General features: G+C 32.1%; 3 protein-coding genes across 4 annotated transcripts; all 3 read left to right on the top strand.

Moving 5' to 3' along the window:
* Positions 1–399: 399 nt before the first annotated feature.
* LOC133178523 (uncharacterized) lies at positions 400–2,807 on the top strand. Of its 2 annotated transcripts, none has more exons than XM_061313218.1 (5): positions 400–741; positions 1,156–1,190; positions 1,340–1,405; positions 1,691–1,837; positions 2,226–2,807. In XM_061313218.1, exons 2-5 carry the CDS (start codon positions 1,172–1,174, stop codon positions 2,648–2,650), a joined length of 657 nt encoding a protein of 218 aa, XP_061169202.1. In that variant the 5' UTR covers positions 400–741; positions 1,156–1,171; the 3' UTR covers positions 2,651–2,807. The 2 variants fall into 2 exon arrangements, with proteins under 2 accessions (XP_061169202.1, XP_061169210.1); XM_061313226.1 differs by having other exon boundaries at positions 401–741; positions 1,343–1,405.
* A 1,944-nt stretch (positions 2,808–4,751) lies between these two features.
* Positions 4,752–7,161, top strand: LOC133178513 (uncharacterized). Its single transcript, XM_061313206.1, has 5 exons — positions 4,752–5,179; positions 5,681–5,722; positions 5,839–5,898; positions 6,298–6,447; positions 6,667–7,161. The coding sequence occupies exons 2-5, from the start codon at positions 5,704–5,706 to the stop codon at positions 7,083–7,085; spliced, it is 648 nt and encodes a 215-aa protein (XP_061169190.1). The 5' UTR covers positions 4,752–5,179; positions 5,681–5,703; the 3' UTR covers positions 7,086–7,161.
* Positions 7,162–8,137: 976 nt separating this feature from the next.
* LOC133196925 (uncharacterized) lies at positions 8,138–14,944 on the top strand. Its single transcript, XM_061332774.1, has 14 exons — positions 8,138–8,186; positions 9,897–10,079; positions 10,165–10,263; positions 10,397–10,738; positions 10,927–11,205; positions 11,352–11,684; positions 11,783–12,460; positions 12,684–12,787; positions 13,068–13,132; positions 13,269–13,474; positions 13,629–13,776; positions 13,964–14,084; positions 14,370–14,534; positions 14,737–14,944. Exons 1-14 carry the CDS (start codon positions 8,138–8,140, stop codon positions 14,848–14,850), a joined length of 2,886 nt encoding a protein of 961 aa, XP_061188758.1. The 3' UTR covers positions 14,851–14,944.
* Positions 14,945–15,425: the final 481 nt, after the last annotated feature.

The raw sequence follows: 15,425 nt of genomic DNA, 5'->3' as shown, positions 1-15,425 counted from the left end.
GCTACAATACCCAAGTCTACATTAACATTTAGAGGATATTTAGAGAACTGTTACTGTTTTTGGATTTTTGCAAATTATAAACAGATAAAATTTACTCCATTGATATCTTGACACAAATAGTTTTTAGAACAATGTAGAATTATAAAATTTTACAATTTGCTTATGACACGAACAAAATGAGATAATGGTATTTACGAAATTTACTTTTAAGATAAAGGATACTTCAGCAATGAAAATTTAATGAAAGTGTTGCACAGAACTCTACAACGTACACTCGACTATCAATTTTACGTCGAATGACAAAGTAACCTAGTTTTTTTGTCACGACACTTCAAGTAAGTTCAAATAAACAGACAATGTGGATCTATGTTTATTGTTGAAGAAAGAAGAAGTTATAAGCAACTATTTTACATAGAACTGAACATTTGTCGTGATTGCGTAATTTACGAGTATAACAAGTATGTTATAAGTGTTTTAAAAGTGAAGTGAAAAGCGGTGTGGAACAGAGATAACGAATTATAAACAACTATCAAAATACACGTTTCAGTGCTCAACGGATCGTGACATTGAAATACAGGACTATACGATTGATTATAGAGTGATTTTTTTAGTAAGATTGACAAAAGTTAGTACTTTTAGTACTGTAAGTACAGAAGAATGTCAACAACGAATTTACAATACCCAATTGAATTTTGTCTCGTGACAACATATTTATGGACGCGATATGCAGATTTTATGACGGTAAGTGGGCTTTCTTTGTTAAGGAGAGTAGTTGTAAAGACAAACTTTAAAAACAAGATTTAAAATAATATATATACGGACAGTTCTGGCCAGTTATGTCTCTGAGAAGAAAATAAAGGTACAGAGTAAGGCAAGTTTTAAAGAGCATATATTAACAGACTGAATCTCTTGAATCATAAATACGCTTTTACAGCTGCATTCAAATATATATCGGGGTAATGTGAATAAAAATCAACACAAACAGGGATGAATGGTCAAAAACTGTTTTTGAAAGGTTTAATTCCACAACGTACATGTATAACTAACGATTGACCATATGATAATATGTAGCTATTCTGTTAACATGTGCAAATTTAATTTAAAAATATGGGAATTCGATTTTCATCTTTAAAAGTCTTATTTTCTTTTTGGCAGCTGATGTAGAATACAGATGGATACAAATGGTACAGGTATGGATAGTGTAGGGAAACAAAAGCATCGAGTGCTGAATGAAATGGCTCCTTAAAACATCAATAATGCACAATGATTCAGATTTTGCACGGAAAGTAGAATATTATAGTAAAAAAAAAAAAAATCTTAATTCGTTTTTTTTTTGTAGAAGAAGACCCCCAGGCTTCCTTGCCAACCAATGGAGTGGGTCATATTATCATAACGAACATAAAAGGTAGGGAAATAATATCATAAATTTGGAAATAGCAGGATAGATAAAGGGTCTCAAAACACTGACACCATCATTATCACCCTATTAAGTATTAGACTTTGTCAAGACCCTCTCTGTATGCTCATCTTCTCAGTAAAATGGAAAAAATTAGCTTTGTTATATTTATCTTCACTTTAACCATGTCGCTCACATTGTTTATAAAAATCTATGTATTCTTGAATGTAACTCATCCATCTCCATCTTCGAATGCTTGAAAAAGATACAAACTAGGGCGTTTTTTGAATTCAGAACAAAAGGTCTTTATAATGGAGGACCCAGTGTTTATGGCTATTACCGGGGTGATCCTTTTCATTGGAATTTTGTTTCTAGGGAGGGAAATTATTAGTAGAATTAAAAATCGGCAGTACAGACACCATAGACAAACCAGGAGGGGAGGTAAGAGAACCAGTTTACTGGGTAAAAAATTAGACACAACAAATCATAGAGACTACAAACATGAGATTAGAATAAAAAAAAACTTAAATAAATAATATAGCATTGAGGACCATTGGCATTGTATCAATAAGATAAGAGAATGTTTCAATGAGATAAAGTCATTCTACTAACATGCAGAAGTGGTTGTCTATATAGTGGACTAAACATAAAGAGCTTAGATCCTAGACAACATAGAAACATGAAGCAGATGATTAGATGGAGAATTTTAAAACATTATTTTCAAGCCATCGTTGAATGATAAAGAATAGATGCATTTCTTAGATTATCCTACCCTCGTCAAAAGTATCTTGTTTATTAAGAGTTCTAAGTGTTCAGTATTATTGTACAGATCACGAAAGCGAACCAGCAGTATCACCATCACCGACTCCATTTTCCGATGACCCTCCACCTTATCCAGGAAAATATTCCAAAACCAACATCAATTATCTCCCCTCTTATGACTCCGCAATCAAAATGGCACCCGAGTTGCGGATGTGCAGTATCAATGAAATGACTCCACAATCGGAATTTTCTGTCTTGGATGAGAGTGTTGGTTTAGACCATAGCGATCATATGAACAATGAAGAGACAGAAAATGATTCGGTCTCTAACCAAGTGTGCCATGAACTTTTGACAAATCGAGAGTGTGAACCTAGAACAGATGATCAACAGGTGTTTAGTGAAGAAACTGAACGTTCCCCACGTCAGACATCTATATGTGTTGATGGAATAACTTTAAATCCCAGAAGGTCCAGTGATGAAGAGAATATATAATTACATGTGTAATACAATCCAACTCTTACAATAACAGTTAAAATAATGTGGACCTCCCCATATTTAAATCTAAATGCTTTTGGATTAAGTACTTGCATTACATACGGTATTGAATTGGGAAACATCAAGGTACAGAATAAATAAAATGAAATGCATAGCGCTTTGTTCACTTTTTTTAACTTATACTATCATATTTACATGTACATTTTTGTAGATATTTGAAATGCAAATTCAACGAAAGATGCAAACAGCGGTGATGTGATGTTTCTTAAATCATTCTTCTTTATACCTCTTAATGCAGTGTTAGATATTTATTACTTTCCAAAATGTAATGGAAATCTGCATCTTGTAAAATCTTAATTCACGATACACTTGAAAATAAAAATTTAAACATGATTTTCATCTAAGACCAAAATAAAAAAAATACCTTTGTTTCCCCTAACACGACCGACCCATTTAAATTAAATAGCTTCGACTGAAAAGTGTTTTTTTTTTTTTTTAAAACTATTCAAATATTTCTTTTTTATGTTTATCAACTTTTATGAAATACAATTTCATCAAAATATGTTTTTATCAGAACGGCAGATTTTGTTCTACTGTGATTTTCAAGCATTTGTTGGAAACAAAATGGTACCCACAACATGTGGTCACAGAGGGTTAGTGACTTAGTTCATGTTATTATAAAACAACGGAGACATATCAACCTTCTGCCCTTAGCTTATTAGAATCCTACACTCTTGAAACACTTCGTTAATAAAATATACCATGACTAATAAAGAGTGTTTCGGTGGTATTTACAAACATGTCTTTTAAAATTAATTTACGTAGTAAGCATGGTAAGGCCCGCCTCATGAGCAGACGAGGAGCCCACCTTATGAACACATCATTCAATTTCACTGTATTTTATTTAATTTGAGCTTTGATCTAATAAACAGTTCATCTATGTTTCTGTGTTTACTATATGGGACCACAGAAGTCTGCATATGCATATTTCATCCTGATGAATAGAATTCAGACGTCCTTTCTTCATGCCTTTTATTCTTGGGTTAAACTGCGTCACTATGACATTGTGTATACATTTTTATAATTTTTTTGATATGGTTTGGTTCAATTAAATGTTGTTTACATACTCTTTCTAACTATTTTTGAAATCATGATACAGCTTCCTGAGAGTATTTTTCTTTAATTAGGCCATTGAAGATTGGCTGTTTCTTTGCTTTAAATTCCTTTGAGAATTGTTAGGATGACAACATTTGCCCGGTGAAGAGCTCAAATTTAGACTTGTACTCGGCAATTTTGGCCATTGAGCAGTGAGGGACCTTTTTCGTGTCAGCATCTACTGCGACACTGGACCTAAGTTTTTACAGTCTCATTTGAAGGACTGGTCTCAACGTCCCGCATTGGGATTTGAACCAGCTCCTTACTTCGAGACTCCAAAACGAAATGCTCTAGAACCACTGCACAATTCAAGGCCCTTGAAAAAGTACATTGCATGTTTAAGCACTGGAAGCTGATATTAGGTTTGAAAAATATACTAGGTTGTCCGATCTTTGCATATCAGAGAATCTTGTCTTTTTAAATATTAAATTTCATTAAATTTACACTGCACACTGTGAGATATTTCACAAATTCAATTGAATGATAGTTGTGAATTAATCTACCTTAAATTTTGCTTTTAAGCGGCATTTGTATGATATTCTGTTTACAAATCGCTTTCTTTTGTACTTTTCTTATTTACAAAGGTATTATTCCATTAAATTTCAGAATGTATTTTCAAAGCTGATGTCAGAAAAAAAAATATTTACCTACCTACCTACCCAACTTGAGATTTTAGGGTCGGGTTAGGGGAAACAAAGATTTTTTTTATGATGGCCTTAGATTCTGTGATTTCTGGTGAAGGTAAATACATGTATTCAACGACATCTTAGAAAGAATATATAAACGGTAAACATATCTTCTAAACTGTTTTATTTTTAATTCAATGTAATTTATATGCAGAAACATGGTAACCCTAAGAATAGTAGACCTTAATTTGAGGACGAAGTTTTGAACACATTTAAACAATGTGCATTGTATTGAGTTGAGCAGGCCACTTTTCAGTTGTTGTCCTTTCTACACGGAGTACGAATTGCATAATTCACACGTACATATGCAATGATTGAAATTGTTGACTAAATCTTCTGTGGTTGGCACTGGAGCGGAACATTGGTCACACGTACTTGGCCACAGACGAAAACAAAACTTGTTCTATGCTGGAATGCAGCATTAGGGTGTATATTCTTCATAATATATCATATTGTTTGGGAGAAATTTAACAGAAAAGTGAAGTTCTTTCTATTAGGGAAACGTGTTGAGGATTTCCCTAGTGAAGGGGTGGTAGCCAGAAACATTTTATGATGATGAATTTAAAATTCTCCCTATATTTAGAAATCTAAACTTAGTGATTTGGTGAAATTCTATTGACGGCTGTTGCAGTCTATATTTGCATCATGGTAAAAAAGAGGTGTCTATATTAAGCAATAGAACAAGGTAAGATGTATTATATACTGTGTCTATATAGTTACGAGACCTTGCATTACTTTTCAATTTCAGTTTATTATCAACATACCCGGTATATATGTTTTGAATCAGAGTAAATAATTTCATGACTTTTTATAATATATATATATATATATATATATATATATATATATATATATATATATATATATATATATATATATATATATATATATATATATATATTACATCATAAGGATTACTGAACCATTTTCTTCAAAACATAAAGGGAATTAAAAAAGGGGCCAAGAAGTTTTACATTGAAAAACATCTTGGAAATGGTATACTTAATTCTCAGATTGAAACCGCTTTATAATTAATTTCTTATTTTTTGTATTGCACAGTAAACAAATTCACAGCTTCAATATGTTACAAATGTATATACCTTCCAAATCCTTTTCTATATTAGTCCATTTCCTGTTTTGGATATCTTTGTCCTTGAATTTAAAATTTACACTTTAAATATTCCAGTGTAAGTGCATGAATTATTAAAGATGGCAAATAATAGCACAGGTAAGTGACAAGACATGTAATAATTGAATCGATGGCATTTTTGGTATTTCAAATGGATATTAGGGTCCAATAACCTTCAAATATTTTAACTTATTCATTTATTTATTTATGCCTAGATGATACAACTGTGGTTCTTGTGCCCAGTCATATTACAACTGTTAATCCCAATAAGTACCGTAAGTATCTCTGTAGTAATATTTAGCGAAGAAATTAAATATGGCTTGTTTTATATAAAAAAATCCACTTCATGATTAATGTATATACATGTCTGTATATAATTAGTTTTCTTTAAAAATTGCTTTACCCATACAGCATTTATTACTGACTAATTCATAGGATGCGATTTCGATGAATATGGTTTTAGGGATGAGCAGCCTATTTCTAGCCTGATGTCTATAAGTATTAGTTATATCATACCTCAAAATTTGAAATTACTGGGTGGAGTTAAATGAAAATTAAACTTAAAGCATGATAATTTTGCATTTACCTCTTTTCAGTAATTTCAAAATTAACAACATGATAGTCAACCCAGATATGCACATGGTCAATATAAGTATTGTTTGACCCGTTGCTAGGATACCAGACGGATGTACTGGAGGATCCAGTGATTCTTTCCGTCCTGGGCGGTATGGCAGCGATTGTGATAGTAATCTTCCTCAGGGTGCTTATCAATAAACTCTCGGGTGAAAGGTCAGAAATGGAGGGCACAAGAATTGAAAGACTTCGTAAGTCTGTGGCTTACATTGCAAATTTCAAAGATTTATCAAATTTCTTTTTGTTAAATGTTTAAACATCAAACGCACATCATATCTTGCTTTATATTATAGAAAAGAAAACCGTGGATCACAAAACATGAATTTTCATATGCAGAATAGAACAGAGAATAAAAAAAGTGTTTTTGCAAATAGCTTTAATGCAATCAAAAAATTTTGTCCGTATTGCAGATCGAACTATATCCTCCATTTCCTGCTTTGGATACGATGACCCACCACCACCATATCCTGGGAAATATTCAAAGACAAATGTAAATTATCTCCCTTCTTATGACTCAGCAATGAAAATGGAGCAAGACAGGCGAGCAGTGAATAATTTATCGGAGGGAACTGGTTCGGCAGTATTTTCCATCTCCAGCGAAAGTTCTGCTATGGACTCAAGTTCAGCAAACAATAATGAAACTCAGAACAATAATGACGTCACAAACAGTGCAGCCAGTGTCTCCACTGCATTGATAAACTGTGAGAATCTCACAACTGACATTGTGTTACAAACGGGTGAAGACAGAAAAACTACGAGAGATTCTACTCTACATCATAACAGTGACATTGATTTACATGTATCTTTTAACACACAACAGCAGATATGAACAATTAGTAAAAAGACAAAATAAGTATGTACAATATGTGTTAGAGTAAGCATTTCAGGAATCAATACATAGGCGTCGGAACGGGGGGGGGGGGGGGCTAGGGGGGCTTACCCCCTCCTTTTTTTTGCAAAGATACACATAATATAGGCATTGAAAATTGGGGCTTACCTTTTTTCGTTGGTTTAGCCCCCCCCCTTTTTTTCAATTTGCTTCCGACGCCTATGCAATACAGTCTTAACTTTTATTAACAAAAGTAGTGGACGTCATTTCTAATAATTTTTCCTGATTATTTTAATAATTTGACTGAAAAAATAGCTTTTTAAATGATTATTGTATATGAATAAGCAATTTTGTTTATTTCACAGAAATCTCTGTTTTCTTAGAGAACTATTTTACTAAGCGTGAACATTATAATTAAGAACATGTAGATACTATTTAGTATAAGGCCATTTTGTTTATATACAATGTATAATAACGGATCTTGCAACATCGAATTCAGTGGTCTTTGCAACTGCGCTGAAATTAAGAAACTATTAATGCCCATCGAATGTTATATCAGTGAACATGCATTTTTGTCTTCCAATATCAGTAATTTATATCAAATAAAGCAAGTGAGCTCTGTGATATCTAGAACATTTATCAGTAAAGAGAAGCAAACTATTGTGTAATAGTACCAAAGCATAACATACCTGTGTGAACTCTTCTATAAAAGGAAACAATAAATCTGACCATTGTGGAAGGATGGTCAGCCGGGGAATTGTTTGTCAATGATAACATCACTTTGACCATTCGGAAAATCTCGTTGAGATGGATGTATACAAGATCGTATTATCTTGCACTTATCATTTCCGGATAACGTGCACCTGCTCGATGTTACGACATATAGGATAGTAGGACAATGTCCTGACAGTGCAGAGGGTGTAAGAAACTTATGGTTTTATTTCCTTTTGACACAATGCTTGGCAGGTCATTAAAATATCAAAGGGGAGAATCTTGGAACAATCATCTTTTATGAATTTATTGCATGAGAATGATATTTAAATGTCGAGAAAATGAGCTGGCTCATCATTTTCTTTGCCATTAAATTTATTGAATTTGCAGGTAAGTCTATATGCAATCAATTTTACAGTATGAAATTCTGTATAATATTGTGGAATCGTCAATGTTCGTATAGACTTATGTTCTTGGATCTCGTGGTGATCACCCTAAGGACAACATTTTTATCATTGTATTGGTTTCTACGAGTTTTCTGTTCTGTATTTACGACTAATTTACATTATTACGTCCACACAAACTAGTAAACTAGTAAACTTTTAGCACTTACCCCCACAAATTAAAATGGTTCTACTTTCTCTAATAAAATTGATCAGGAAGTAATACCCCTTTTGCCACTAAGTTACTAACTCCATCTAGTGCATGCTGTGGCATCATTTCATTTGAGGCGGGGGGGGGGGGGTTCAATGTTTGTCGGCAATGGAAATTTTAATGGTTCTTGGGAACGTTGTTTCCTGGATAACACGTATAAACTGAAATATGGACAACATTTTTGTTTAGTGGGGTGTTAATTCGTGTGTAAGGGTAGCCCACTAAATCCAAGAACATTGGTCTACAAAAAACAATGATGATTTTACATTGAGCTGTTCTAAAGTATTATTTGAAAATTCATTTTTATGAATAACAATTCTTAAAAGACTAATTAGTATCTTAATCAACAATAAGTGGAGTTTTCCTATCTACAAAAGGATATATTGTCACTGAATCCCAAGGCGCACTGAGGAAATGTCAGAGACTCTCATACAAAACATCTTTTTTTTTTATTCAGGAAAACTGAGGGACAACCTAGCTCCCACTTCTTTCTTTTTTTCTGCAAAATTGTTTGAATTGACCTGTGGTTCAAGTCTATTTTCATGTGTATCACGGTGTCGAAATGAAAAAAGGATTGATAACCAAATATCCAACGATTTGTGTTCAATATCTTGTTAAGGATGTACAACACACCTACCCCAAAAATTTCCTGTCGTTTAATTTTCGCTATTTTTGTATATCTTATACATGACAATATCTACTATGTGTATGTACATCGTTAGAGTCGAATTTGGACAGGAAGTTCCTAAAGTTACCCCTCTTTGGCTGATGAGGAGTACAAAAAAATTCAACCAACTTACAATAAAATCCCCTATTTCAAAATATTTAAGCTTAGCCTAGCTGTCAAAATTTGCTGAATCGTTCGTTTAACTATTAAACACACAAACAAAGTGATTTTGTAGAGGTACCCTTCGATAAAAACGATTTTGAAGAATTTAAACTGAAAAAACTATGGTTCATTTTTGCATTGAAAAATGCGGGATTTTCAAATGAAATATTTTTTTTTATGAAAAAATCTGTCGTTTATATATACCGGTATATATATATATATATATATATATATATATATATATATATATATATATATATATATATATATATATATATATATATATATATGTTTATATATATTAGATAGCAAAACATTATAATGCATATTGACAAGGCAAGCCGGAAGTCTCTTATCTTCATGATCATTATGTAGAATATACAAGATGCAGTGACAGCACATGCTAGAACGCACATAAATCAACATATTTCTGCAATGTTTGCTTGTTACACTGTTTATTTGAAAATTACTAACACAAAAAATGAATATAGAGAAAGAAATGATTTTTTGAAAGAAATTCCGATTAAAAGATTATTTAGAATGATAGTGCTATACCTAGAATATCATATGCCTTTTGAAGTTATTAAAATATCAAAATTCTTCATTGTTTATGACAGATTGTTCTCCACCTTCTCAGCCCCAAAACGTCCATGTTGTGAATAGAGACAATTCTTTTATTGTTACTTGGGAAGTTCCTTCACAAACCTACGGAAACATCACCAATTACGTGCTACTGGCGACCATTTTACCGGAAGAGAGCCACACTACATACAGATCAAATATACCTATGGCAATCATAGGTGAGTGTGGAACGATATTTAAACTACATATCTGAATTATACCGGTATAATTCTAAGTACGTACATCCTTTTAATTCCTTTACAGATGCATCTTTGCAGGCTGGAAGAATGTTCCTTATCACAGTGACAGCTGAGAACAAGAATGGCCTAAGCAAACCTTCCAGACCATTTTATATACGAAAACGTTAGTAAAAGACTCTATTTATTCTACTTTATATATATTGCAATAAATAGGACAAAATTTACAAAAAAAAAATACTTCTGTTACCCCCTTTGCGTTAACGTTAAGAGATAAAAAAAAATTGGATTTTTTTTAGCCTGTGGAAGGAAAATCACCATGGTGCCAGGATCTAGGAAGACAATTTCTTCTCCAGGTTTCCCAAGTCTAGTAAAAAGGGGAGTGCACTGTCAATGGGATATCAAAACAGAAGAAACACATATATTGCATTTTCATTTTCTCCAAATCGATCTTGGAGAAAACAATAATTCAACAAAGCATCCGCCTTGTACTGACGCGTTTATATCAGTAGGGGACAGTTTGCATAAAATTTGCAGAAACAGTTCTGACTTAAATGGCAGTTCAATGGAAACAGTTTTATTTTCTAGTGGAATGAAGAGAATCAATATCACAGGATTTCAAATATTGGTTACAGCAAAAGGTAAGATTATTATCTTTCACAAAGTTTTCTAGTGAAATTTTTATGAAAATCTCTAAGCTGTTTTCATATTTTAAGTTGAAGCCATTGTGATTTTGTACGGTCGATTCAATACAACCAGCATTCGCCAAATATTTGATAAATAATATCATTAATATGTCATTCTAGAGAATCATAATGATATCATTTAGTTAAAGCACCTGGACCACCAGTTAATATTACAATGACGTCATCCAAAACCGGCGTGTTTATCAAATGGTTACCACCAGTTGGACATTACATACCTTTGACCTCATACACCCTGAAATATCGTCTAACAAATTACCAGAGAGAAATCGTGCTCTCTCCCAGAACTACATGGTTTAGCATTGATACCCGAAATTTCAAAGGACAACTTCTCATGATTTCTGTATTTGCCAACATAAGTAAAACAAAAGGAGAAGAAAGCAAGGAATTATATTTTAGGGCCTGTAAGTAATTTTTAATTCATATTTCTTAGCTGCTAAAGAATTTTTGTTGCATTTTGTGTCAATAACATTCTTAAGCTTTTAAAAATACATGTATAATTTTTAGTGCTGTAGTTTATGCCTAGCAATTTGGTGATTTGTGTTTTAAGCATGTCACAGGAAGGTCAAATTATCAAAGTCAGAAGTAGAAATAGTGTCCCCTGGATACCCTGATTTCTACCCTCCCGGTCTTAGCTGTTCCTGGGAAATAGTGAACCCCAAAACAGAAAACATGACGATAATAATAGTGGACATGGATATAGAGAACAGCTTATCGTGTAGTAGTGACTATCTGGCTGTTTCTCTTGGGGAATCTTATAGAAAATGTGGAGTTACTGATAGACCAATGAAAGTGACTACACGGAACAATTATGTAAATATTAGATTTGTGTCTGATTTCAAAAACCAGGGACATGGATTTCGGATCAAAGTTAAAAAAACTCGTAAGTAATAAAAGTAAAAGAAACTTATTTGGAACAACTTTACTTTACTTTTTTTCTGTAAATATCTTTGTATGGACTAGTCTTTTCTTTATCATCAGAAGCAGTAATAGCTGAGACATCGACAACCAAGTATGATTTTACTTCAACACAAGAAAAGAGCTATTCTACAAAACCTATGGTAACAAACACTGAATCCACAGAAGGAAGCACAAAAACTGCATCGATTACGATTCTGCCAACTCGTGAATTAACAGCAATTGCAGTGAAGTCGACTCAGAATTTGAATTCAAATATTTTTTCAGAAAGGACAGAGTTCAGTATCACAACAGAAAAACAAGATCAGTCACATTTAACACAAAATGCCAGCTTAAATACGAATCTTCTCACAAATGAAATATTAACAGAATTTAGTTCTACAAAATCATCGACTTCATTACCTCAAACACGAAAGTACACGTCATACAAAGACAGGCCTTCAATGCTGAGACCATCATCGTTATCATCTTCGTTTTTATCATCATCATCATCGACACCGCCAACAACAACAAAAACACCATCAACATTAGAGCCTCTTTTTAAGTCGACCATGACTCTGAGAAGAAATTTGATATCAACGATTTTACCGTCTACATTCAACATTCCTACGTCATCAGTTTTGTCCACAGAGTTATCAAAATCATCATCATCTCGCCGCTTTGAACAAACGCACAATGTGACAACAGATGCAAGTATACACTCATCAAATCATCGTAATGAGATTAATAAAAGTAGTATAGGTAATTATTATTTTTGTTAATCTAAAATAGATATAAAACATACATATCGATACATTGTTCTAGCAATCGGTATTAAGAAAAGGGAAAAAATCTTGTTTTAGTTATCAATCACAATAGCACACTAAATAGTATGCTCTCACTTTCAAGCAATAAATACAATGTACATTTTATCTGATCTTCAAGAATTAAGTTCATGATAGATGTTAAATGATTCATATTTCAGAAAACATCTTGCATAATATCTCGGTAAACCTTGAATTCATGAACAGAAAAAGAAATATTCGTAATTCCATTCCCAGCAGCATGCTTTCGTCCTTACATGATAAGGTCAGAGAAAATATAGGTATAATATATGTATGATAATCATTAATTTAGCATATAATTAAAATCTCTCCAAAACGTTGAGCAGAAATGTGTAAGATTCACAGCAGATAATATCCATATGTAGGATGATAGAATATAAGCCAGTTATAATTCTTAGATTGAAATTATTGAGAAACCGAGCATACTATGAATTAGAATTAATTTGGTGGCATTGGCATCTCTCTCTCTCTCTCTCTCTCTCTCTCTCTCTCTCTCTCTATTTTAGATTTAACTTTTTTTTTAGCTGTACACCATTTTCAACAATCCCTCTGGTATTCTTGTTGATCTTGAACTTAGAGTGACTAGAACGTATGTACCATACACTCAGCTATTTAGAAATATTTGATAATTATGTTCTATTGAATGTACAAAATCTCTGTGATGTAATTAATCAAAAATCTAATTATGTTAAAAAAGATAAAGTTGTATTTTTATTTCATTTCAGAGAATTCAATTCTATTCATGTGTTGGTTACCCTAATGTACAGCGTGCCAAAGCTTTTAAAAAAGATGAAAACCGATATCAAATTCCATCTCATAAGACATATCAACGAAACTGTTTCTACAGATCTATTAAAAGACTGTATTACATTTGGTTATTGGAAACTAGATTGTAAGAAGCTATCAAAGTTTTGCGCAAAGAAAACGTTTTGTAAGGGTTTACTCCATTCTTTTGAAAAATATAAATCTTGAGATGATTTTACAAATGCTTTTAATACAAAATTACTCTAAATCAAATAATGATTAAACTATGATTACAGAGTAACGTTCTGTGAAAATGAGTAAAGATTACTACTACCTTGTAGATAACCAAGAGATTACGTCCCCTTGTGCGTTGGTCGTCGGATACTGCAGTAACAACTCAGTCTGCACTATAGACCGGTCTGCAGAGCTTGGTATTATTTGCTTAAAAACAAACTTGACGGTTCAAACTCTCACAAATTCAACAATACAGTAAGTGAACGAATCGAGGTAGAGCAACTTTTATATTCTTAAGTTTAATAAGCCAATCTTTATATTAAAGTAGATTTTCAGAGATACATATACATGTATCTTTATACAATAAGTTAGACGAGTACATGTAGTATGTCTAATTATTTACATTATTTCACTGTCATACTCAAACAAAAAATCATTTTAGCAGGAACCAAGAAATGACATTTGTGATAGTGGGAGGTTCTATAGCTGCGGCAGTGATCTTTCTCCTACTACTAATTATAATTATCTACCGTAAATGTTCAAAAAGGAATGTGCCGGTCACAGTGAGTATGATTTAAGGCATTAATCGCACCGAAATTTGCATGGTATTATAATCATTATTAATTTTTAAAGTGAATATATATATATATATATATATATATATATATATATATATATATATATATATATATATATATATATATATATATAAAGAAATTTAGTCCAGGTTGACTGATTTTTATATTAGGAAACTTAAAGCATCATTAAGCATAAATGTGCTAGTTTTTAAAAATTAATTTGGATTTGATGAAATTAAAACTAATTAAAACACTTTTGAAATTATTTAGCATCATCAACCTTTCAACGACATCCTGCTCAACAGCCGGTACATTGGCGATAAGAACGTAGAATTCACGGCGTTTACTACCAATGATCTGCAAAAATACACTAAAAAGAGAAAAACGATATTAAGTTTTTCGTTTCCAACAAAATCCATCAAATCAAATGACAAGGTATTACAAAACTAAGCTCAGATAGTATAAAAGAATAAGTTACAATTTTTATATATTTTAAAAGATGATATAAATGTTTGTGGAGTCATCGAATGGTTAATTGTTAATAATACAAAAAGTATATGTATGCGAGTACAATGTATGTTCGATTATTGATAAAATATATTTATATACTTATATTTCGTGAACATTAATTTTGCAGAATGGAGACATAATTGAATACAAATTGAAACAGCTCACTTTCATTGAAGACCAGAAAGAATTAAAGAAGCGACTTGAGCTAAAATACCGTTCTCGGAGGACAAACAGCGTTTAATACTTTATTCTTCTAAGTTTTTTTGACATGATTTAATGATGTGAACTTTCAAATAAGGAATGATCAATTTACATATTTTTTTACGAAATAAAACAATGTGAAACTCGCAAATATTGTGAATACAACAAATATTGTAATAATGATGTTCTATCTCAGATTTTTGTAGACATGTTTTACATGTACTTTGAATGTTAAAGGTGATATATATTAGTGATTTCTACCTATACGAAATAGTTTTTCCTCTATAGAAATTGTCTCGATCTATTTCTCTATCATGAATAGAATGTCTTTTCATGAAAACTATAATTTAAGGTATGTAAAAAGGTTTTCTTAAAAATGAATTTTGTATGCTTTCTAAGCATTATTTATCAAAACGGATTCAGTACTTTAAAACCACTTACGAAAACCACACAAGGGAAATGGAAGCTTATTTCCCTTTATATAAGAATTCAAAAAATAATTTATTGCCACGATAACAGCGGGTGTCGTTTAAACAAACACTTCCCCCAACATACCTGTGTCGGCGAGGTAAATAAGCAAAACTACGGATAGAGCAATGACGCTCGAAATATGTG

The sequence above is a fragment of the Saccostrea echinata genome, unplaced genomic scaffold, assembly GCF_033153115.1.
Source record: "Saccostrea echinata isolate AGI-Se365-2 ecotype Australia unplaced genomic scaffold, CSIRO_AGI_Sech_v1 ptg000001l, whole genome shotgun sequence".
NCBI classification, from domain to species: domain Eukaryota; kingdom Metazoa; phylum Mollusca; class Bivalvia; order Ostreida; family Ostreidae; genus Saccostrea; species Saccostrea echinata.
The sequence above is the reverse complement of the archived record's forward strand: the minus strand, read 5'-3'. Positions and strand labels throughout refer to the sequence as shown.

What these genes read in the sequence shown, in the direction of transcription:
- LOC133178523 (XM_061313218.1), top strand. An exon ending in TATCATAACGAACATAAAAG is followed by an intron (nt 1,406 to 1,690) that starts GTAGGGAAATAA and finishes TTTTGAATTCAG; the next exon opens with AACAAAAGGTCTTTATAATG. An exon ending in TAGACAAACCAGGAGGGGAG is followed by an intron (nt 1,838 to 2,225) that starts GTAAGAGAACCA and finishes ATTATTGTACAG; the next exon opens with ATCACGAAAGCGAACCAGCA.
- LOC133178513 (XM_061313206.1), top strand. An exon ending in TGTTAATCCCAATAAGTACC is followed by an intron (nt 5,899 to 6,297) that starts GTAAGTATCTCT and finishes ACCCGTTGCTAG; the next exon opens with GATACCAGACGGATGTACTG. An exon ending in CACAAGAATTGAAAGACTTC is followed by an intron (nt 6,448 to 6,666) that starts GTAAGTCTGTGG and finishes TCCGTATTGCAG; the next exon opens with ATCGAACTATATCCTCCATT.
- LOC133196925 (XM_061332774.1), top strand. Translation starts at nt 8,138, where the DNA reads ATGAGCTGGCTCATCATTTTCTTTGCCATTAAATTTATTGAATTTGCA. An exon ending in GATCAAAGTTAAAAAAACTC is followed by an intron (nt 11,685 to 11,782) that starts GTAAGTAATAAA and finishes CTTTATCATCAG; the next exon opens with AAGCAGTAATAGCTGAGACA. An exon ending in TTTCGTCCTTACATGATAAG is followed by an intron (nt 12,788 to 13,067) that starts GTCAGAGAAAAT and finishes CTTTTTTTTTAG; the next exon opens with CTGTACACCATTTTCAACAA.